Below are 22,595 nucleotides of genomic sequence, written 5' to 3' on the forward strand. Positions count from 1 at the left end.
AATATCGGGTTGCCCGGAAGTTCGTTTCGATTTTTAAGGAATTTGGTCGACGTGAGAGATCAGGTTGAAAAGTTTCTCACCGAAAAACCTGAGAGGTTCTGCAAGCATGAAATATTCAAGTTGCGTGAAAGATGGGGCAAGCTTGTGCAACAAAATGGCACCTATATAACTCAATAAACGAATGGAAATGTAAATCGGAACGAACTTTCCGGGCGACACAATAGTCCTACAAGATTCCACGATTACGAACATAATTCTATTATCACGCATTAGCTTTTAAAAATTAGCTTAGTCGCGTGATGAGCGTTCTATCGCGAGTAACTATGAATATTTTTATCCTTCGTATTTGCAATTAAAACACATCTTGTCAAAGGTAGGCGTCGGGATACTTTTGAACGGTAGTGTACACGTATCTTCGCGAAAGTTACCTTGGGACGTAGTCCCGTTAATTTCGAAAGGGTTAATTCCAGATGTCGTTATATGGCGAAGGTTACCGTATCTCGGCGCGGCTTACTTTTTCTCCAGTTGAACCGACAAGCTTTCGACGAGCAGCCAAGGCGCACTGCAGACCTGGCAAACCGAAAGCCTATGCTGCAAAAATACGCAAAACTGGTTTTTTCTTTTCGCATGATTCAGACGCGGTAGAGAAAAATGACGCAGATTTTCTACTAAAGTCAAACGCAAGCTCGACTTTCCACCTTCATTTTGACTCGTACGTTGGACAGGCGTGTCTGCCCTCGGTGTTATCGTGTTCATTACCAAGTAAAGTGCGAGCTCGCACCTTGCAATTTAATTGCTCGCTAATTACGTCATTCGTCCAACGTTTAAACACGCGTTACCCATTTTCCTTCGGGAAGGTACATTTTTGGGTCACGCCTTTATCGATTCGAATGTTGGAAAGTGCGCTATGCTCGACCTACACTTCCTCCCTTATTTACTTTATCCCAAAAGGTGGCACTGCGGGATCTTGGTCGATCCGAATTTATTGGAGCGCAAGGACCTTCGAATGAAAAAGACCGTCGGATTAACGGGGTATGTATTATACAGAGATTTCTACCATAGGTCGAGTAGAGATAGAATATTCAAAGTACCGAACGTAATAAATAACCTCAAGGATACAGCAGGCTTCGAAAGGTCCGACTAAAAATTTGCACATTAGCTCGATGGGTGGAAGGAAAAAAAAATTCGAATAAACGTATCTTCGAAGGCACATCTTTATTGTGACATAATTTAACTTAATATTAGCACACTTTAATTGTTGTACGGACAAACGAGAATTAGTACCTTAGTACGAAAAAGGAGTAGTAATTAATCGTATCACGATCATTCGAAACGATATAGAGATCTGTTATCGATGACCATCGATATCATACACGGTAATATCGTATTATGGCAGTCTCGTATTAACTACCGTACGAAGAAAGATACGTATACGCGTGTATAGTAGCCGCATCATACACGCGTACATCGTATTATCTATTGTAAACTTGCGTGGCTTATTTTATCATTTAATAAATATAAGAGCGACGGATTAGAATTTCTAATTGACTCTTAGCGTGTTTCGTGATAATTCGAATTTTCACGTCCGTTTCGCCGACTGGATCTTCTTTTTGGTGCGAAACGAAACGGAGGATTCCGCGTGCTCCGACTTACGTAAACATCGGCTGTTCATAACTGTTCGCGGCTCGTTAACGATTTCGATGCGTGCACGGTTGCGTGAATAGCCGGAGAAAAGTCAAGGAAAGTCTTATGCGTTTTAACGAACGAAACCACTTCCTGATCCGCGATCCTCTGTATGCGAACAATACGCGTGCCATTCGCGTTCCCGTGTGCACGCCGGAAATCGAAAACGAGCCCAATCGATACGTCTGCCTTTTCTCTGTTCTCGTTTCTGAACGCGAGGCAAGCGTTATGGCAAGTGCGAGGCGGGTTAAGACTCAACCGCAGTTCATTTAGCTGGTCAGTTGTTACGTGCTTTTCCTCGGAATATACCGCGTTTCACAATGAGACCGATTTATTGCGCAGAATCGTACAAAAATAATTTTACGCTACGAGCTTTTTCCTTTTTCCTCTCTTTCGACAAAGCACTCGGCCCTCTCGCTTCCCTCTGGACCATTTGCCCATTCAAGAGGAAATTTTACAGTAGAACCACGAATAAGTTGAATTGACTAGTATCAGCTTTTTGGTACCTCGCAATTATTAATAATAAGCGAGTTATTTTTGGTAATACAATATTAACGTTTACTTTTACTGAGACAGAGATATAGCTAAGCGTTCTTATTAAATTGGACGTAGAGTCGAGCAATAGAAGTGCGGTGTAACCTATATACAGTTTGTCGTTTACCAATTCACTAATATTGTTACTTAACAAATTACAGAGCAAGACGACGGTAGTTCAATGGAAATTAAATTAAGAAGGAAACCAGAAAATTAACTTTGACCCAGATACAGGATACGGAAACAAAAATATTCAAAAGAATTCTTGTTTCACGAATCATTCTCTCGCTCGAGGAAACAAAAAATCGTATAATAATGGGACATTTAATCGTTCGTTCCCGTAAATTGAGTTTACAAAAATAGCTCGGTTGCTTGCTGTTAATAAACGGAAGTCTACGTTCACGGTCGTTACTGTTAAGAAATTGCTACCCGCAGGAGCCGCGTGTTTCCTAGCTCGCGTCGTGAAAACGTGCCGGAACATCCGCAAATTACCTGTAAAATATTATTGTCGAACGTGCGAATACTCGTCCGATAAACCGTGACTATTAGCGGACATGCTAGCTGGCTCTATGCAAATGATTATAGAACAGGAAGCGTCCGGGTCGACGAACCAAGATCGCCAACATTTTAGCGGAACTTGTTATCCCGTTTGCGTAATGAAATCGATCGACGAGCAGGCCGTGTTCGATCGCGTGTCTCGCGAATTTCGCGAAAGTTTGATTTTAATTACCCGTCGAAAATTGAGATTAACGACGCCCATTAATCGAGCTTCTCGCGCCGTTAACAATCCACTTAATTGAATAGACTCGGAACTATAGAAACACGTCTGAACGAGAATGGAATATTTTTTCCTTCGCGTCGGTCGTCGCTTGGGAGTCATTCATTCAGCAGGCAGTCATTCGATCTGTCGAGATTTATTAGCGACGAGTTGTTCTTTCCCCGAGAGAAGCATCGTCGAGGGAGCTCTCTTTTTTTTCCCCGTGACACGTTCACCTGAATTTTTACTTTGCTTTCGTCGTAATTGGTTCGAATTAAGCGGGTCGTGTTATTATTGACAAAACGTCTAGCCCGTCATTCAGAACTCATTAGCCTCGTATTACCGCCCCAGGCTTTCCATTTGATTTCCTGTTTAAAGCTCACGGAAGCTTGTACTCGTGTCGGCTAGCATTCGCATACGGATCGACCCACATAGATCGCCTCGTGATTACTCTGCAGCTCTAGATCGTAAGAACGATTAAAGTGAAAGAAAATCTATAAAACAGAACACAAAAGTACATTTATGTACACATGTATTTGTACGATACAACGACGTGACGCTTATTATATTCGCTGGCGAATATCGCAAAATCACGTGTACGTATTCTCTCACTTTATCGTATCTTTATCGTTCCATCGTGTATCGTTGCTCGAACGTACGATTCGTGGCACAGAACGATAGATCCGATCTAAAACTATTCTTGTTAGTCAGGTGTTTCTACGCTCGGTGATAGAGAGTTTATGAATCGATCGATTCGCGTCGCTCAGCAGGATGTCGTTGTGAAGATAGCTGATCAGGGCCGTGCAAACCCGATCCGCTCCTTTCGTGACAAAGTAGTACAAGGGCGCCCAACTTTTCGTGTTGATGTAGAACATGGAGGCGATTGTCAAGCGATCGGTCTCGCTGATCTGTTTCGCGAACTTAATGAACGTGTAGAATTGGGATTTCGTGGCTGGCGCGTAGACAGACCTCAGCTGCGGTCCCATGTCGCCCAGCAGTTGATAGAACTTCTGGCCGCGGAATCTGCTGCCTAGTATATTGATCGTGTGCAAATTACGGCACCTCTCCAGTATGCGGATCAGGTATCCCGAGCGTAGGTACAATTTCGACGTGGAACCTGCAGCAGAATATTTCTTTTACTCTATCATCGATTCAAAGATAGCGACGTTATCACGATTTTCACAACCGGACGGATTCTTTTTTATTGTAGTTCGTTCCATCGTACGATGTACAGTGAACGTTATTAATCCTCAATTGTTAGATCGTAATTGATCTATACGAGTTTAGCTTATGTTAGCTGATCCAAATTCCTTTATTTTAATTTGGATTTTGTATTTTATACGATGGAAACTATTTAAAGAACTCTCTTATAGAGGGAATTATAAGAAATTCTATGAAATAAGTACGTTTTATTACCTATAAATAGACTTTTACCAGCCTCCTTGGATAAAGTACTCTACTGTGCATTTTTTCTGCTAATTTTCTCGCGGAAGTTGTTCGTTCGTTCGTTTGTTCGTACGTCAGTATGGAGATGTATGCAAAACGAAGTGGCTGTATTTTCGCACCCGGCATCGTTAACCATTAAAATTGAATGCAAATACTGTCGCGTTTATGTTGTTGCCTAGAAACTTATCGTCGCGGTATCGCAAATAAAATACGAGCGGTAGTGGTAGTGGATGGAATGTTGAAAGAAACTGATTGCGAAAAACGTGAATTGCATTCTGTATTGCTTCGCTCTTGAGAGGAATTCATGCAGATCTTCCGACAATGATGACTTGGAGTCAATCGCTCCTATTGATCGAGGAAATTTAACGCGTCTCAATGAAGGAAAAAATGGAAGAGTGTGATTTAAATGATAGTTTCGAGTTCGTTCTTTTTCCTGCACTGCAGGCGAATGCAACGGAACGTGTTCGGAATACTAATTGCGTCAAAGCCGTGGTAAACACGGTTGCCAGGTCAAACGGCGCATCCTATCTGTGAATCATACACGAGCACCCTGCAAATCGATAGAAATTTTCTGCCCCTTTGTGACTGCGTGGCGACATTGTTGGCGCACGAAGACGTATAAAAAGGGCCAACGAAATGCACGACAAAAGAGGTATGAAAGCAAAGTTTCGCAGAGAGAAACGCGGCGAAAGAAGACCGAAGAAGTGATGCACCATTAGGAAATGGTAACAACAGAGAACCGCGTTCTGTTTCTTGTTTGACGAATGGCCAAACTATTTTCCCTCTCTCCTTGATTCCATTTTACGTTCGTATGTTTCTCTTTTATCACGTTCGCCGTGTTTTAGAACGGCGGCATATTTGACGAGAAACGAGAAGAAAGAAGAGGAAAAATAGAGAAGAAGGAAGAGGAAAAGGGATAAAAAACGAGGTAAAAAGATTTCAGTCGGGCAGAGTTTTTTGAACTCGAGCCAAAGGTTCTCTGTCTCTTCCCAGCTCTGTCAATACTAGACCACGTCGGAGGAAGAAAGGAGAGAGAAACTTAATTAGAAGAGAAAAGCTGACGACGATGCATAGACCGAATAGAACCTGTGCAATTAGAAATGTGCAGTTCCTCCAAGTTTTTGTTCGTCAGCGAGAGTTGCCGCAGGATCTCGTCGCAGTCTGGTCTCACGCTTATGCTGAACTTCTTCAGCAGCGGCATCCTCTTCAGCTCCTTGATCACCTCGGCCGTGTCTTGTTCGTTGCTTGTCACCTAGCAATAAAGATAGAAATCTAAGAATAAAAAATAGAAATCGAACAAATGCTTCTTTCCATTCGTAGGTTTCTCTTAGTGGACTCTCCGACTTTTAACCTTTTCGCGGTCCTTAAATTTCTTGAGTGTCCCACGTTCTTTAGGGTTAAAGTGTCTAAAAACGGATAAGAAAATATCCGAAGGGACAGGAACGCGAAATTTTTTGGTTAAATCAGGATACTAAAGAATATATATCACACAATAGGGAACTATTGGAAATATAGGGAACCAATAACTAGGAAAGAAAATATATCACACAAAGGAAAAGAAATAAAGAAGCAGGAAATATGCACATTGTGCAACACGGTCAAAGTATAAAACATAGAGCAAATACTATTAGAATGCCTTTTGTATGAACAAATAAGAGCAATGCATTTATAGGAAAAAGAAACAGTGGAAGAGATATTGGCAGTACAAACTGAAGATGATGCCAGAAGACTATTTTACTGCACACAAGAAACAATGAAAATAAGAGCATTCTACAGAATTCTACATTCTACAGATGAGTGAAATAAATTCAGGGGACGGAATAACACTGAACATACATTTGCTTACATACACATATAGTATCAAATAGATGCAAATCTAAGTCATATAATATATGAGTTAACACAGATGGTTACTATTTCATAATATTTTTAATAAATACAAGAAATAAGTATAGTAAATGAACATTCTGCAGATAAATGTTCTATAATATACGTGTCCAGTATTAGTTATATAAGCTAAGTGAACGTAAATTTAATAAAGTAAACGTAAGATTAAGCATATAGGTAAATGTAAACTCAATTAGCTATATGAACTTAAGCTAATTAGTCTTTGAGGATAGGAAACAAATAAAAATAAGGTAGAAAAAAGTGCAAACCAGCCAGCAATATACAGCGTATAGTTGACAAATTATAATAAATGATAACCTACGCTACAATAAATAATACATACATACATATATACGTATAATTGCATGAAGTACTAGCATGGAAAGAGACTAAGCTATCTAGAAGAGATCTACACTTTTACTTATTGCACTTTTATTTTTATGGTTAGATTATTCAGTTCCTCGTTACAGCGTTAACGCAGCCGTATATATACCAGCGTAGCTTATATATTGCTGTGTTTAGAAAGGATTAGGTCGATTATCGTACCTCGTAAGTTCGCCATAGAAACGGGTCATAAGCGAGCCGGTTGAAGAGCACGGACACTTGACTAACGACGTAAAGCTCCTTGCAGGAGAGATAGGAGAATATTTGCAAGATGATTTCAACCGGTAAGGATGCGATTCTTGCGATCGAAAACGATGTCGGAACCACAGTCTGTGCATCGCACTTGTTACCAATCCTGGCACGCTTCCTAATGGGTTCTGGAGTAATTGCAAGTTCGTCCATTCTCGTTGCGTTTCCATCTCTGGCATTGGTACGCGCGCGTGTTCTCACATTGTCTCTCGATAGGATGTTGTGAATAATTTCTCTGGGCTCGATGATCGATGGTCTTCGTTTATTGCTAATTTTTCCTTTACGAGTGTTACCGCGTTAAAGATGTCGTGTGAAAAGACTAGAAATTTTGACATCTGTCAAATCCAGCCCGACGCTTCTGTTTTGTCCTCGTTGAACGTTATTTGCTGTTGTTCGACACTTATCGAATTCTTGGTTGCAAATATCACATTTTCTTTTTTCTCGCGTTCGTTGCACTTGCTACGCGACAAGTGATCTTTTGGCAACGAATCGACACATTTTCTGGCTCTTCTTATTGCTGATTTTGCTTCTACATGATGAATCGGAAATTGCATGTAGTACATTTACCACCTATGTATGGAATCTGAAGTTAGAGAGTCTGAAGATTAAGATTTAGAAAATTCAATTTAATTCGGGTTATAATTATCAAAATCGAATTTCGTTTTGTCAAAAATAGGCAAATGCAGGGATGCTTTTATGTAAATGATCTCGGTTAATTTGAACGAAATAAACGAACCTGCAAACGAATATAATCCTACCCTCGTTGTTATGCATATCACAACGATCACGAAAATCATGATAGTGACTCATGCACCGGCCATTCTTCTGTCACCTGCTTTTCATTCCGGTTAATAGCAAGGGGTACCGTAACCACACGATAAATTCTGCTTTTTTCGGTAAGCACCTACGAGTACGTGCGTGCTTCTAATGGCTACATGTCATGCGTACGTAATGCACGAAACAAACGTGTACTCTGTACACATTTCAAAAATATCTATTTAATGATAACGCCCTTTTTAAAATACTATTATCCTTTTTCTTCTTTGCTGCATCATTGAATCCTTATAGAGATTTTTGAATCGAAGAAATAAAAAAAAAAAAAAAAAATGGAAATAACTAAAACTTGCTAAAAGAAAATAATTTAATATGGAGCATCGTGCAGAAGATTTTAAGAACAATTTCATTTTTTATCTCATTTGCACTTTTTATCCGGCGTAATTACAACCGGTTTCGAAACGAGTTCAACGACTCGCAAACTGGAGATTCCTCAAGGTCGCGGTCGCATAATAAAGCGATTTTGAACGTTCTTGTATCATTCTGCTACAGACTGTTCAGAAGTAGAATGAAGAGACGCAAAGAGGCGGGAATTATTCAAAGAAACATCTCGGCTCGTTAAATAATAAACAAGCTCGTTTATAAAACGATGGACGTATTTTATATTCGAAGAAAGATCAATCGGACCGGTCGGTGTGGCGTTCGACATTTTAGACATGTAACGTCAATGCTATTTAGAATATCTTCGACGTGATCTTAGAACACACGTTATTTCCGTGACGTAATTACGAGAATAACATCGAAGTCATGCAACTTGCCAAATAGTCGCAACGTCGAATACGCTCGAGTCGTTTAGTTTTTAATTTTCTTTCATAGCGCACCTTGATCCGATTACCTATATAAACTTAGTAAGTCTGGCAAGATTCAAGGTGCAACCACGTCGCGGTTATATTTGTTGCCCATTAACATTCCAGCGGCAGAAGAGCAAAATGCAGGATAACGCAGCACTGAAAAATCGATCGTTTGTCTATAAGCACGAAACTATACACGGATCGATATATAATGCGTAATTCTTTATTAACTTGTCTACTGTCACGGTGGTTATCGGTGACGTACGTTACTAAATTTTCCAGAATGATAAAAAGAAACTAAATAGATTAACAAATTCTGAACAATGTGAATGACATGGATAACATTGTGAAGAAAAAAGCGCGCAAACATAATATCTATAATATCCTGCAGAATGTTATGCTGCAGCATATCTCAATCTGTTGCGGCTGTCAGGGCAAAATATATAAAATTCGCGTGACAGCCTACATACTAAAGAACAATCTTTCACGTTGTCGCGTTAGGATCAGCCTGCACGAGCCTATTTCGTACGATAAGCTTATTTCTCCGATAAATCTTACAGAATAAGGTGAATAAACTATTCATACTTCTATGTGCACCACAGTCACCCTTTCGACTCGTATGTCTATTTATTCCGCCGACTTATTGAATGTTAGCTAACGCCAGACCGTAAAAGTTTGTCCCGTTGGCTTTCGTACTCGTTTCAATGCAAGTTATCGACGTTTCTGTCAATACGCGGTGGTAACACGTTTGCAAATCCCCCTGAACGAAACAATGAGAAAACCGCGAACTATGGCTACGCTAGTGCTCTATCGTTAACGCTAAGCACGTTATCTTTTTACATGTCACTAACGAGACTGACATTATCCGCTGCGACGCGTCGTCGAGAAAGTTTTATATTCAATTTTACCCTCCCTAAGTTTACGATTGAGAATGAAACAGATCGTTATTATAACATTGCAGATAAACTATGCTGTCTCAAATGAAGACCAATACCACTGGAAAACTGGAAGGGAAACGACCGAAAGAATTAATGTCATCTTCCAGTCTTTCCGGTATGTCACAATTATCGAACAGCAGCGAGGAGACCTTGGAGCCTCTTGTACATAAGCCGCACAAATTGGAGACGACGGAAAGGTAAGTTATCTAAATGCTCAAATTTTGTTTTATTAAAAAAGACGTAAATTTTTTTCAAAACACCATGTATAATGATTAAATATCATTAACTAAGAGCGAATTATTTTCGAACGAAATAAATAATGGTGAAAGAACGTACTAAAATATCCTTTAATATAGTTTGCGGAAAATCAGATTGGAATATAAAAAATTTCAAACGTATCGAAATATGTATGTAGATTATATGGTTTCTTTTTTACCGACGTCCGATAACTTTGATGGCGCTGCATTGCAAGAATTAAATTTTTGCGAGTTCCGGTATCCGCCGTTTCAAATATTTCGATTATCGCGCGCTAAATTGCTAAACGAAGTATATTTGTTAAGTTACACTGTGTGCAATAGCTTGTGAAATACTTTGCAGCACAACGAAAGACGCAGTTCCGCAACACAACGAATGGTTATTAAGTGGACCAAGTGGTAACAAGTCTATTTTGCGTTTCAAGTGAGTCAAAAACCTCTTTATATTGCATTTTTTGTATATAATATGTAATATTTGTCGCAGAATATATAATCTGTGTTATTTTTTATTATTCTTTAGATGCTCTGCATTAGCAAGTTCTCCGGAAGAACCACCCGCGAAAAAATTGCATATGACCTACAAAATTTTTCAAACGGACACTAAACTCATTAATCTCTTGCTGCAATCACACGGTTTAACAGAGGTAAGTAAAGATAATCGAAATGTTTTTGTCAAAAATGTTTTATTGTAATTTGATACGTATATACTAAGTTCGAACTATATCGGATCATTCAACATAAATCAATTTTTCTCTTTTTTCTTCCGAAATTTTTCTGTAATTATTAATATACGATTCGAAAATAGTAGTACAACTTATACTTAAGACAAATACATTTTATTTATTTATGTTTTTAAATATATTTTATCGTGTCATTTATTTACTGGCATTACTTTCTTTAACGGAACTTTTTTAACTCGATACATAATATAGTTATATTTTATAGTATAAGAAATCATATATTTCATATCATATATTTTGATTTATTTGTTAATCTTATTACTATAAAGTAAGTTACTGCAACGTGAGATAGTAATATAGCTTTTTCATTTAATATTTAGTATGTTATTGTTGAATATTATTTTAGTATTTATAATCGTAACAAAGTATATAATCATACAAAATCAAATTTGAATTTATTAAACGAAGCAAAACTTATTTGTTATAAGATGCAAAGACGACCGATTACTGTTACCAGTTGCGATTATGTTTATATTTGTTTAATTACATAATAAACGTATCTTTACGTTTATCCAAATATAAATTTTCTTATATTTATTAACATTATTTTTAATACTGACAATTTTACAGTCTATTAAAGTATAACAGATTTAAACAGCAGCCGATTATGTCATGGACAGGGTTTTTAAAAAGCTGTTTTTATTACATAGAAGTTTGAAAACATCTGTTATTGGATACAATTACCACAAAACCAATGAGCTCCTGGACATAAATCCACGTCCAAATTTGCACGAGTTAATGTTGTTCTTAACATCCTTACACCTTCACAATCCAAACCCCAATTTGCCAAGTTTCCAATCTTTCTCAGTCTTTTACAATTTTTAAACATATTCAGCACAGTAGTTGCAGATACCTTACTGGCCTCGTATATGTAAAAACATGTTAGGTTTTGTACTAAACTATTTTCACACTTATCAGACTTTCTTGGATTTCTGTGTTTGTTCGATATACTTAATAACTTTTCCAAGTGTTCATTAGTGAGATCAAAACAACTATGAACATGTAGTGCTGTTAACTCTGGTGCTAATGAAAGAAGTTTTGTAATAGCAACAGCACTTACCGTACGGCCTAATTGAATTTTCTTCAAATATTTCAGTGGAGGAGGATCGGCACCTTCTGTCCAAATTATGTTTGATCCATCATTAGTAAATGTTCTAAGATTAGAACAATTACTAAAAACTTCTTTTAAATCAAGTTCAATAGGATTTTCATTTTGCGTTATTCTCAAATTAAGTTCGCATAGATTGTGACCGTTAGTGCGAAGATAATCGTAAAAACCATCCAACCATTCTCTTTGAGATGGTATACTGTGCACACTCAAGGAAGTGACATAGGGAAATAATCTCAAAGCCTCAGGAGGATGATGAGGCTCAGAAATATGTAATTTCTCAACTCTTGGGCATGCCTGTGCTAAAAGTTCTAAACGAACTGGTGTTGTTCTGCAACTTCTTGCTTGAGTTAGACTAAATGGAGTTTTAAATCCCACGAGTCCTTTGTTCATAATTTCCACTACTCTTCCCATATGGCTATATTCTGCTAGAGATTCCAACCGTGGAACATGTACCAAAGCCAGAAGTACTCCTGTACTAGTTACACCAGTGTTAGCAACATTAAGTACTCTGAGTGTATCACAGAGAAAGTTTCTACTTTCATAGTATTCCAAAAGTACTCCTTGCTTCTCCCTTTTCTCTGATTTAGAATTTTTCATTTTCAATTTTGAAAGCAGTGTTTTTAAACGGGACCAACTAGTAGGTTCTTGCATCGCAGTATGGGGCACCTTGTCTCTAAGTTCTACTTGTAACAGCAATTGCTTCAATCCTACATCTGTTACTTGTCTGGAACAAGCTACATCCAGGTGTACAAGTTTTGGACAAGCTTTTCCCACTACTTGAAGCACTGCATCACTGGCTATATTACGTAAAGTTAAACTCATCAGATTCTTCATATTTAAGAGAGCACATCTTAATAATTTGCAGTCCAATCTTAATAAAGCTGAACGAGCCAGCTCTAAAGATTCAAGTCCAATTCCTTCTGATGCAAGTAGCTTTAGTAACGATGTCTGATGGCTGCATCCATAGTAGCAGCAGAGATTCACTTTCAACTGTTTTATATCGTGTCCAAGAAGAAGGGCTAATAAGTATAAAGGAGCTGGGCCAGAAATTAAAGTTGATCCATCTAATGCAGGCCCATATAACATTTTTGAAGTTTCTTCGATAACTTGAGACCTCAAACGTGCTGGCAAGGCATTTATGTAGTAAGGTCTAATGGTCTGCTTTGCGTATGCCAATATTTGTGCAGCAGATGATTCTTGTGAAAGCACCTGCAGCCTGCGGCACGTCCCGTCGAGTTGTTGACACACACGTCCCAAACTAAGTCTCTCTAGGGACTTAGGCTGACGGTGGCCAGGCATCTTCTCTTGTTCATTCACTGTAATATTTGATATATCAGTCAATATACTGTAATGATAATATATGTAATTACAATAGTATTTACGTTATAGACAATGGAAATTTTTATTAATTTCACTTTTGGTGTTGTATATTATATTATGTATTGAAGTATGTTTGCAGAGTGTATTATAAGAATTAGAGAATCAAGTAAACATAATTATAAAGACATGTGCGTACATGATATGAAAAATTATCTTTGTTAGATTTTGAGTAAAAAACGTTGTGTATTCTTGATCAGTTGAAAAAATAAAATTAATGTTATGATTTTGAGGTTAACTACATTTGAAACACAGTTTTGTTTTTATACGAGTTCCTATGCAGTACTATGGACATTAAAATTATATTATCAAGAAAAATATTACTGGAAAGGGATATTATATATAAACAACTTTCCTATATAATTATCAGTAAATAAAAATAGTTATCCTTGCGAACTTTCGTGACAGAATGCGCCGCTACTTTTTCCCCGCATTGTTTTACTACTGTCTATTAAAATTATCATTCTGAGTTCAAGAAATATTCATTAATAAATTTTGTATCTTTTCATAAATCTGAATATTATTGCAAATACAAAGGACATTTCTACGCTGTTTTATTTTTTCCCTTAAGGAACAAACGAATACGAAAGTAAATTTACTCTGATTTATGATCTTCTAATTTTGTATTCGAATGAAAGGAATCGGTAAGAAAATTTGGGGGCGTCATTGAAGAAAAAATGTGTTTTGGACAAAATAAGCTTGTGACAAAAAAAAAGGGAAGCCTTGACATTTAAAAAATTGAGAAACAGATCTGTAGCTGCACATTTTAACAAATGATCTTTAATTTTTAATCTTTATTAACAAAAAAGAAAGATATTTTACATTCCCGTTAAGCTCGCCAAGCTCGACGCAATGTGCGTTTATATGCAGACTACACGTGCTTGTCTCTCCTTCATGATTCTACATGTCACGATATATCAATCGGGGAAAAGTAGGAAACGTGCTCAAAACGTGTCTCATTCTAACGATGTTGCGGCGCAAGATACGCTACATACATACATTTTCTCTTTATCAATAAATCATTACTATATTATTATATGTATACTTTCAAGCCTCTGTCATGTGTCATTGATTTTTTCCATTTCGATAAAAGGAAGAACGTTAATTCATTACCTAACTGATCCTACGTCATCTCTCGGTTGCGTAAAAAGAACCGTAATTGACTAAATTGTTTGAATCTATAATTTATTGGGTATCCGTTATAAATCATTAGAATTGTCATATTTTTTTCTTCGTTGCATAACATCCATTAATCCGAATTCGATTTCCAAGTTTTAACTCGCAAAACTCGCGATAATAAGTAGATCGACGATAAAATAATTTCTATAGCCTGCGATACGTCGACTGTGTCGTGTGATTATCATTTTCCTGTTTTTATCGCACTAATACACGCTTATTTCCATCGATTTCTATTCCATGCATAAACGACGCTCGCGTAGCCAAGTATCGACGATCTGTTGCGAGAGTGACAGAAAGGTGGCATCGATGCGCGGTATAATTGCGAAAACATCGTTGGAGAACGGTCCGCGAGCAGCGAGGTTTTGCGCGACCTCTTGTTAATTAACTAACGCCTCGTGTACTGTAATGCAATTTCGCTGGCAGCCACAGATAGCTATCTGTGTGCTCGTGCGTATAAGATCAAAGGGAGCGTGACGTACAATATACGAAATAAGTATTTTAACACGATCATGAAACAGATAATAAAACAGAATATAGCATACTATAAGAAAGAAAATAACCGGTTGACAGAGAAATAAAATGAATTCAACGAAGGAAGATCGAAAGTGAAAATCGCTGTTACACCGTGTTTAAACTTGACCTAGACCTGGCTCTTGTCTGACCTAGACCTATTCGCGCAGATAGAGTAAAAAGATGCTGTTAGGTTGGAGATAGAAATAATTAAACGCGCGTATGGAAGTGTATGTAAATCGCGATCGATAGCGATTGGATAATAGCTGGTGAAGTTGAATTATTGAAATCCAATCGGTTTCCGCTGCTATCCCATCTTTCCTACTGCGTCGCGGGTCGCGTGTTATGTTAATAAAGCCCTGAGTGTGTTTTGAATCGGTTCATAGAAGCGAAACCGCGAGAGCATTTGGACTTAGAAATCCGCGTGATGCACGTGTCGCAGCAGACATTGAAATCCGTACAATATGCAAAACAGCGGCGGGTACCGTGAGTCGTTCACACGTTCGGTTACATAAAGGCAAACACAACCGAATCCGACACACTACTGCGACACTTTCACTGGACCATTTTTTTTTTTCGTTCATTCTACTTGCAAGCAATCGAAGCTACTTTCTAGTAACGGTATTAAGACGCTTGACACTCGGTGCTCATGTTTCTACACCGCTTCAAACTATGTACCTATGTAATTAAAAATTTACTTGATCGATTCGGATAATTAACAACTACGTTTATCTGTATTTTATCTTTCGATACAACGTTTCTCGATCGACCGAGACATAGTTACATGCGTTACTAATTGAGCAGTTAGGTCCACTATCCACAAAGCGTCGCTTCATAGAAGCGTAAGCGTAGTTTATTAGACGTGACGATACGTTTACGCCGGTTCCGTGTTCAGTCTACGAAGCGTACAGCAAGTTACACTTTGTCTCGTCATTAAAATGTCAGGCGATGTGGAAAACGCTTTCATCCCATATCACTACATTAGTTTACAGCTGCAACGTACGCATCGCTGTTGGCAATGTTAACGCCAGTCGTTATGACGAAAACGATTCGCTGTATCGTGGACAGGTGCACGTTACTTTACAGTAACCGTTGTTCCATCGAAGCGTACTGTTAGCATCAACGTGTCTAATACGCGTCTACGAAGCGACACTTCGTGAATAGTGGGCCTTACTCGACTGTATGCAACCCACGTGTCGCTACGTCAACGAGGATTCTACGATCCAAACAAAACTTTCAAACTCTTTCAGCTACGGACCTTTCTTTCTGACTAAACTCGACTCTCTTGTATCAAGAAAAAGATAAGTCGCACGTTCGCTTTAAACGAATGTCTTTCGATCGAAACCTCGATGAACCTATTCCCATTTCTCGATTCAACCTATTCAAATGAATTCGGTGAAGAATTGAACAGGCGCGTTCACGTTTCTGAAAGCAGCTCAAACTTTCCGGCATAGGTTGTTCTTTCCTTCGAATAACGATGCTTCTCGGTAATTCTCTTAATTCCTTTACCTGTCTTCAAACCGAACCCAAACTTAACCGGATACCAGGATGAGTAAAAAGTCGGGTAAAAAATGATAAAAGGAAGACGAGCAAAAGAGCGGAACGTCTTGCTCGCAACGGTATTATCGGGCAGCGCAAGCGTGCTCATCGCCCTCGAAATACCATAATTCGAGGAAGATAGCAGGTAGATAGGTCCGAGCTGCAAAGTATCGATCGTAATTCTTTGTTTATCCCTCGCTTCCACGATGCATCGTGAAAATGGACCTTTAATTTCTACGAAACAAACTGAAAATCACGCCCGAGGATGATAGCGGATAAACGAGACGGAGACTATTTGGCGAGTTAATAATTGGAAGAAACGACGAGCGATTACGGAGAGATTACAGAAGAAGAGAAAAAGAAGAAAGAAAGAGTAACGTGGCGTCAGGTGCCTACCTTGAAACAAGCAAGTCCCCTACGGGTGTCTCCTGAGCGGCGGCTCGTGCTAGACTACCGCCGCCACGAAATCGCATGCGTCTGATGGCTGAGGCGGACTCGGCTTGGCTCGGCTCGCGACCTCGTCGTCCGGCTTTCCGCTTGCCCACACCATGCTCACAGCGCAACGATACGCTTCTCTCTCGTCCATTCTGGGGCCGAGTGACCGAGCCGCCAGCACTCCGGTTCCCCATCGTCCGAGAGTTGCCTTAAAATATGCTACTTTATTTATTTACCGACACTCCGAACCGCGATTACAGGATATCTCGTGACGGTCAGCATTACGCGCTTCGATATGCTACACGTTATCGTGGAAAACACCAATTTCCTGGAGAGAAGCACGTCGTTTCGCTGTTCTGACCCTCTTCGAGCCTCTTCGAAGAAGTAGAATCTCTAACCTGTTGGATTTCATCGATTGAAATTGATGAGTGGCTCGTAGACACTCCTAGAAAAGTTTTATGTATGTGTTATGTGTGTTATTGGAAATAACTTGAAATTTCAGTAGCACCGTTATGAAATACGACTATGTTGATGAAATTTGAAATTTCAAAATATTTTGTACGTCATTCGTAATATAGTAATAGAAGGTTTCTGTAAGGTTTGCTTTCTACTTATAGATAAAGAAGAGAGAGAGAGAGAGGATATTTATTTATAGTCACTTATGGAGAAAGAGAGGATTTCTTTTATTCTTCGCGTTGATAGTTCCTAGCGATTAACGATTAATAGTTGGCGGTTGAAAAGCGCGTTAATTGTCAGTCATTCGCCTCTGCGTTGCGGGGTCATCGGGCGGTCTCGTTCCGTACGCTCCTCTCAAAGCATTACACGCGTGTCCATGTCACCGAAACTCCAGAACATCGTCTTGTAATTGAATCGATCTGGATCAATTACTTATCAGCTGCAATACGTGTGCCTCGGAATATTTTGTTCGCAATAACCGAACAATGATACCGAATACATGATACTGCAACTTTGTTAGCTTCACGGTATAAACTATGCAAAGAGAGAAGTCATTTACATTTGAAGCGCCTTTGAACGCCTTCCGAATCGTTGAAAACCAAATGTTAAACTCTTTGAAGCTATGTTAATCGAATGAACCAAAAGTTTATTCTTAAAAATTTATCTCGAAGCTGAAAAGCACGAGGTCGGTGGTACCTCGCGAATCTGAGGACCGTCATCGACTGAGTATTATTCTGGTCTGGAAAACTCAGGTGCCATTGAAATATTTTTGGCATATCGAGGTTATAGGGCATCTCGATATACCAGGGCTCAAAAGCTCGAGAATTATTCGACTATTTCGGGATTTGGCAGCGAGGTCTTTCTGGCCCTCGCGAGCTTCCATTCTATTTTCGTCTGTTTACATTCTCGAAGGGACCGAAGTTTCTCGTGTCTCTTTGCGTTCTCTACACTCTGTTATTCCCCTGAATTTACTCAGGTACTTGATTCTCCAGGAGTGATGCAGTGGATCGAGACTGGGAAATCCTAATCAGTTTTTCTCGATCTTCCAATAAAGCGTTTACATTGTACGATTCTTTCAAATGGAAATGAGAAAGACGAGAAAAGACAATAATTCCAACGCCTCGTCTCTCTCTCTCTCTCTCTTCCCTCGAACTACGTATAAGCTCGTTATCCTTGATCGGTAACGCAATATGTGGCTCACGTAAAAGCGACACGTTAAAGCGACGAAGTAAAGTGCGACCGAATGTTTTCTTGTTGCACACGTTCGTCCCATCTTCTCTTTCAATACCTTTCGTCGGTCGGTTTAATAGAATCTTCCAGATGATTCTCACCTTCGATGTTAACGTCGTAGCCATTGATTAGTCATCGTCTACGAACTCGTAAATCAACATCAATGACACCTATTTAAGGCGTAAACATGGCTTCCTTCCTTTACCTCAAAGTCCCTTCGATGTTAGAATTGAGCTCTAGTCTGACACTTTTTTTTTCTTTCTTTTTTTATTTTGGTTATTTTACAATTTGTCCTTATGGACATTTGGTAAAGTGTTATATCTTGTTGGTGAAGAAAAAAAAAAAATAATAAAATAAATATAGCATGTGGGTGGCTACCCCCAGCGGGGTGCCAGCTTCGTTTTTTCTAAGTTATATCTTTTATGAGGTCCATTGGGTGTTTCCTTTTTAGTCTTCTTGCGATGTTTGGACAATTGTAATTGGCAGTATATTTTATTCAGGTTCGTCACAGAAAATTATAAGTAAACTACGAGTGTTTACGCATTTGTAGAAGATCGTAAGAAAACGCGTGTTATTTAAAGAAAATTTGATTCGAAGAAACATTAGAAATTCGTTCAATTTCTCTAGCCTTTTTGCCAAATTTGGCGGTTCTTGCGTTAATTTCACCGGCGCGCTCGTCTTCTTTCCACTCCGTAATGATCGATTCGCTGATCCGAAAAGATCCGCACCGTAAAACCGGAGTAGTTTACGGTGTCGCGTTCATGGTTCTCGAGCAATTACGGGGGATCGTGGCCGATCGATACGAGGTGAAAGCAAACCTCGCACGCTTCGGGAGCAGTTAGAGAAAAAGGAGGAAGACAGGATGAAAGACGACGCAACGGTGTCTTCAACGAGCTCAGTCGTCTCTTCGTTCTAATTAACGTCTCCTTAAACGCCTGACGCGGCAATTTAAACGCTCTCCACGTCGACGTCACAAAGTGTTTCCGTATGGCGAACCGACTGAATTTTCCCCTGGACCAATTATGTTTCGCCTTGTAGTCCATGGACCTCATTTTTCTCGTGTGATTGCGACACTCGTCAACAGGGGATCCCGCGACGCAGATCGCCATCGGGCCACTCAAGATTCTCTTGATGACGAGGCAGCAAAAAAACGAGCAAAGTCAGGAACGAAGAATGTTGCTCTCGACTCGTGCCACTCTCGCTTCGAATCGTTGCCAGTAGGAATTATACGTGTTAATCATCGGCACGATAACTTGACTAATGTCGTACGATTAGATGTAGAGTATTTATTCCAACAGATACAGAACAAATCGGTTGAGATAGCCGAGTAATTTCGACGATACATAGAGCTTCTCCAACTATCTCCTCCGGTTCTTCTTCTGCATAGTTCGAATAATAGAAGCTGATGTTGAAGAAGTTGAAGTTGCGCTGTTGTTTCTAGATCAATCACGCTCAAAGTCTGCTAGGAATTCGTATACTCGAAGTCGAGTACCATCGGTATAAAGAAGGTTGCACCGCATCAGAGCTCTATTATCGTCGTACTATTCTAATATATCTGCGTTATTTTCTCGATGCAAATTAATTTGCCAATCTGCTCGTTCGACGTTTCAAGTTCGTGAAGCCGAAGCCCATCAACGTGTCGGCCGACAATTCTAAAATTGTCGTCTAGGCCTGGCTTGGTCGGGGCCTAAAAACAGGATAGCCTCGAGGCCAGCAACGAGGGGAAACAATGTCGAAGAGATGCGAGAAGATGAAAAGAAGCAAAAAAAAAAAAAAAAAAAATGAACCAGAGGGAAGCGGAGGACGGTTCACGAGAATCATAAACGGCGGCTGTGAGACGGTAGTATAATGATCCCCAGGCTCTCGGTATATTTCATCGTCGGGTATATTCGTGCAGCGATTATGGCGGACAACAGGTGAGGACACGGGCAGACCTGGTGGGATAAGGTTTGAGGGTCACGCGTCGCCTCGGAAGGTCCGTGACTGAAAAGCTAACCGGTCCTCAATGTCCACCATCCGACGACTCGTAGAAGACGTATGCAACGTATACCACCACGTCCCTGACCGGTAGAGTTCCTAAATTTCCGCATTGCTCACGATCGCCTTACAAGTCGACGGTTCCTTCCGATAGATCCTCGACATCAATCGGAATGGACGTTATTGAAACCGAGACTCTGTCGGCGACTGGGGACAGAGACCTTCGAATCGAGAGGAGAATACGGTCCTTGAGAGGTACCATTTGCGTTGAACGCCTCGAGTTTGTTCCTGGCTGGTCGTTTCCTTTGCTAGGCGCAGCGCACACATTTTTCCATTCGACAGCGACTTTTTCGTTCGCCGAAGGATACAGCTGCGGTCTTTATAAAAGTTCCAGTGGCTTTGTTCGCGGAACGTCATAGGGTTCATCGGCACCGAGCGTTTAACTCAAGTTCGACGATGTATTTTCGGTGTCACGTTTCAAACATCACATATCGCGAGAGAAGAGGATTCACCGTGGAATGCCTCGCATGCAGAGTGTTTCGATCGCTTAACGATCCTATTTCCTCTGCGTTCGTAATGCGAAAGCAAATTCATTATACCGCGATAAAAGAGTAAAGACGTAGAGACAGCGTCGATAAATGAAAAGTCAATGAGTCTGACCAACGTGACTATGGTCACGTAGTGTATAGGGAAGTCTATCCAAATCCTTCTTTGTATTCTTCCTAGCGGACTTCGTAATTTGTGTCTGTATCCGTGACCTAACTTGGAATCGCGCGAATAAAATTAATGATCCTCTTATCCTCTTATCTCTTGCTCGATCCTTGCGTATCGCTAAATCTGGAGCAGCTGCCCTCGGTATTAGACTACGATTACGGTGGATGTACGTATAACGTGTGATACGTCCGATGATCGATGCATACGTTCGTATGAATTTCTGATCGCTCGGACGTATTGAATTCGTCAGAACGCGCGTCCACAATGACCTATATAGCCTTACATTTTACACGAGTGGCGCGTCAAACGTTTTACCTTTTTTCATTGCGTCGACGATTGGCAAACGGTCGAGGGATTGGCGTGGCTGAGGATTTTATGGTAGCAACGATTGCGTCAAACATTATTGGAAGCCGGGCTCGCGGTTAGAGAACGACTCGAAGAGGATGGTATCGAATTACGATGAGGTCGATCTTCATTAGAGTCAATTGATATGATCTACATTCGCGTTAGATCACGTGTTCGCGATCGTCGATGTTTCTTATCGAGCTTAGGTCATCATACGCAAATGAGCGTGGCGCCATGACATTGCACGTAGACTGTGCGAATACCGGTGCAAAACTTTCTACTACGTGAAAATCAATGATACATCCTATATGTGTGTATACCTGACCGTTTTAAAAGGAAGTCATCCCATTAACCGCCATTGCCAAGTCACGATGGTAATGCGCAAGGCTGCCGCTGAGATTCCACTTATTTGCATGAATTACTGCCGTAAAAAGTCTAGGCATTGCTCCAATTCGGACAGGTTGTCGTCCCGACACGTGTACGTTTAATTTACCTGTTTTCGCGCGATGCAACGCAATTGTCCCGGAAAGACCAGGAAGTTGTTGGATCGTTTGCCGCGTCGAAAGATCACGACGATTATCGTTGAGGAATATTCTACTTGATTGACTCATTATTTGGAGAATGATTAAAATTTAGAGACGCGATTCGACAGGGTAAAGTTTCCAGCTACAACACGGAAAACACCAGTGACTCATTTGGGTATTCACATGTGGATTTACAGCCGTAAAAAACGAATATCGCTGATATTTAGAAACAATAGCATTATTACGTCGGTGTCCTATCGTTTAGAATAAACATTGGAAATTCACAAATCTGGCTAAATTGTCTTGGGTGTCTATCATATTCTCTTTAATTAGCGATGAATCACGCTAGGAAAATTTACATAATACGGTTCGTTTTATAAACTAACGAACGAATAGCTGTAATAATCTTAAAATTGGTACTTTTATGTTTTCCTTTTCTTCTTCTTTCTCTGTTCTTTCCTATCTTACATCGACAAATCAACTCTTCCTGGCAGAAAGACTCTTAATTCGTTCTTTTCGTTATATGGTCCGTAGATGGACATGTTAATCGCATCCATCTCGAACGAACGAAAAATGAGTCGAATAAAAAATGAAAACGAAAGTACGATTATAACAAAGACCATGGTCTCTCGAATACTACCGTAACCGTGACTCGCTCTTATCACGTCGTCATATACACCATGATAATTAGTATTTTATCC

The 22,595-nt window shown here is 39.8% G+C and overlaps 3 protein-coding genes across 7 annotated transcripts in view; 1 reads left to right on the forward strand and 2 right to left on the reverse strand.

Moving 5' to 3' along the window:
• LOC132912773 (tubulin polyglutamylase TTLL5) overlaps positions 1-22,595 on the forward strand; it is a 36,611-nt gene that overhangs the window by 6,951 nt on the left and 7,065 nt on the right. For 3 of the 4 annotated variants that reach the window (XM_060970491.1, XM_060970495.1, XM_060970494.1), the window contains exons 2-4: positions 9,527-9,700; positions 10,101-10,181; positions 10,278-10,401. In XM_060970491.1, the coding sequence (XP_060826474.1) occupies positions 9,534-9,700; positions 10,101-10,181; positions 10,278-10,401 (372 nt within the window). In that variant the 5' untranslated portion in view covers positions 9,527-9,533. Of the gene's footprint in view, positions 1-9,505; positions 9,701-10,100; positions 10,182-10,277; positions 10,402-22,595 lie in introns of all 4 variants that reach the window. The other variant, XM_060970492.1, reaches the window with a different exon arrangement.
• On the reverse strand, positions 1,062-7,619 carry LOC132912822 (uncharacterized). The gene is made up of 3 exons (XM_060970597.1): positions 6,854-7,619; positions 5,507-5,672; positions 1,062-4,091 (listed from the first exon to the last, which is right to left on the reverse strand). Exons 1-3 carry the CDS (start codon positions 7,091-7,093, stop codon positions 3,682-3,684), a joined length of 816 nt encoding a protein of 271 aa, XP_060826580.1. The 5' UTR covers positions 7,094-7,619; the 3' UTR covers positions 1,062-3,681.
• On the reverse strand, positions 10,422-17,000 carry LOC132912790 (uncharacterized). 2 transcript variants are annotated; one of them, XM_060970528.1, is made up of 2 exons: positions 16,610-17,000; positions 10,422-12,924 (listed from the first exon to the last, which is right to left on the reverse strand). In XM_060970528.1, the coding sequence occupies exon 2, from the start codon at positions 12,905-12,907 to the stop codon at positions 11,165-11,167; it is 1,743 nt and encodes a 580-aa protein (XP_060826511.1). In that variant the 5' UTR covers positions 12,908-12,924; positions 16,610-17,000; the 3' UTR covers positions 10,422-11,164. The 2 variants fall into 2 exon arrangements, with proteins under 2 accessions (XP_060826511.1, XP_060826512.1); XM_060970529.1 differs by lacking the exon at positions 16,610-17,000 and adding an exon at positions 13,125-13,724.

Source organism: Bombus pascuorum, chromosome 12 (assembly GCF_905332965.1).
Source record: "Bombus pascuorum chromosome 12, iyBomPasc1.1, whole genome shotgun sequence".
NCBI lineage: Eukaryota > Metazoa > Arthropoda > Insecta > Hymenoptera > Apidae > Bombus > Bombus pascuorum.

Coding starts and splice junctions, on each gene's coding strand:
- LOC132912790 (XM_060970528.1), bottom strand. CDS start 12,907: ATGCCTGGCCACCGTCAGCCTAAGTCCCTAGAGAGACTTAGTTTGGGA.
- LOC132912822 (XM_060970597.1), bottom strand. CDS start 7,093: ATGGACGAACTTGCAATTACTCCAGAACCCATTAGGAAGCGTGCCAGG. Junction 5,673..6,853: donor TTCTATGGCGAACTTACGAG/GTACGATAATCG, acceptor CTTTATTGCTAG/GTGACAAGCAACGAACAAGA. Junction 4,092..5,506: donor GCACATTTCTAATTGCACAG/GTTCTATTCGGT, acceptor ATTCTGCTGCAG/GTTCCACGTCGAAATTGTAC.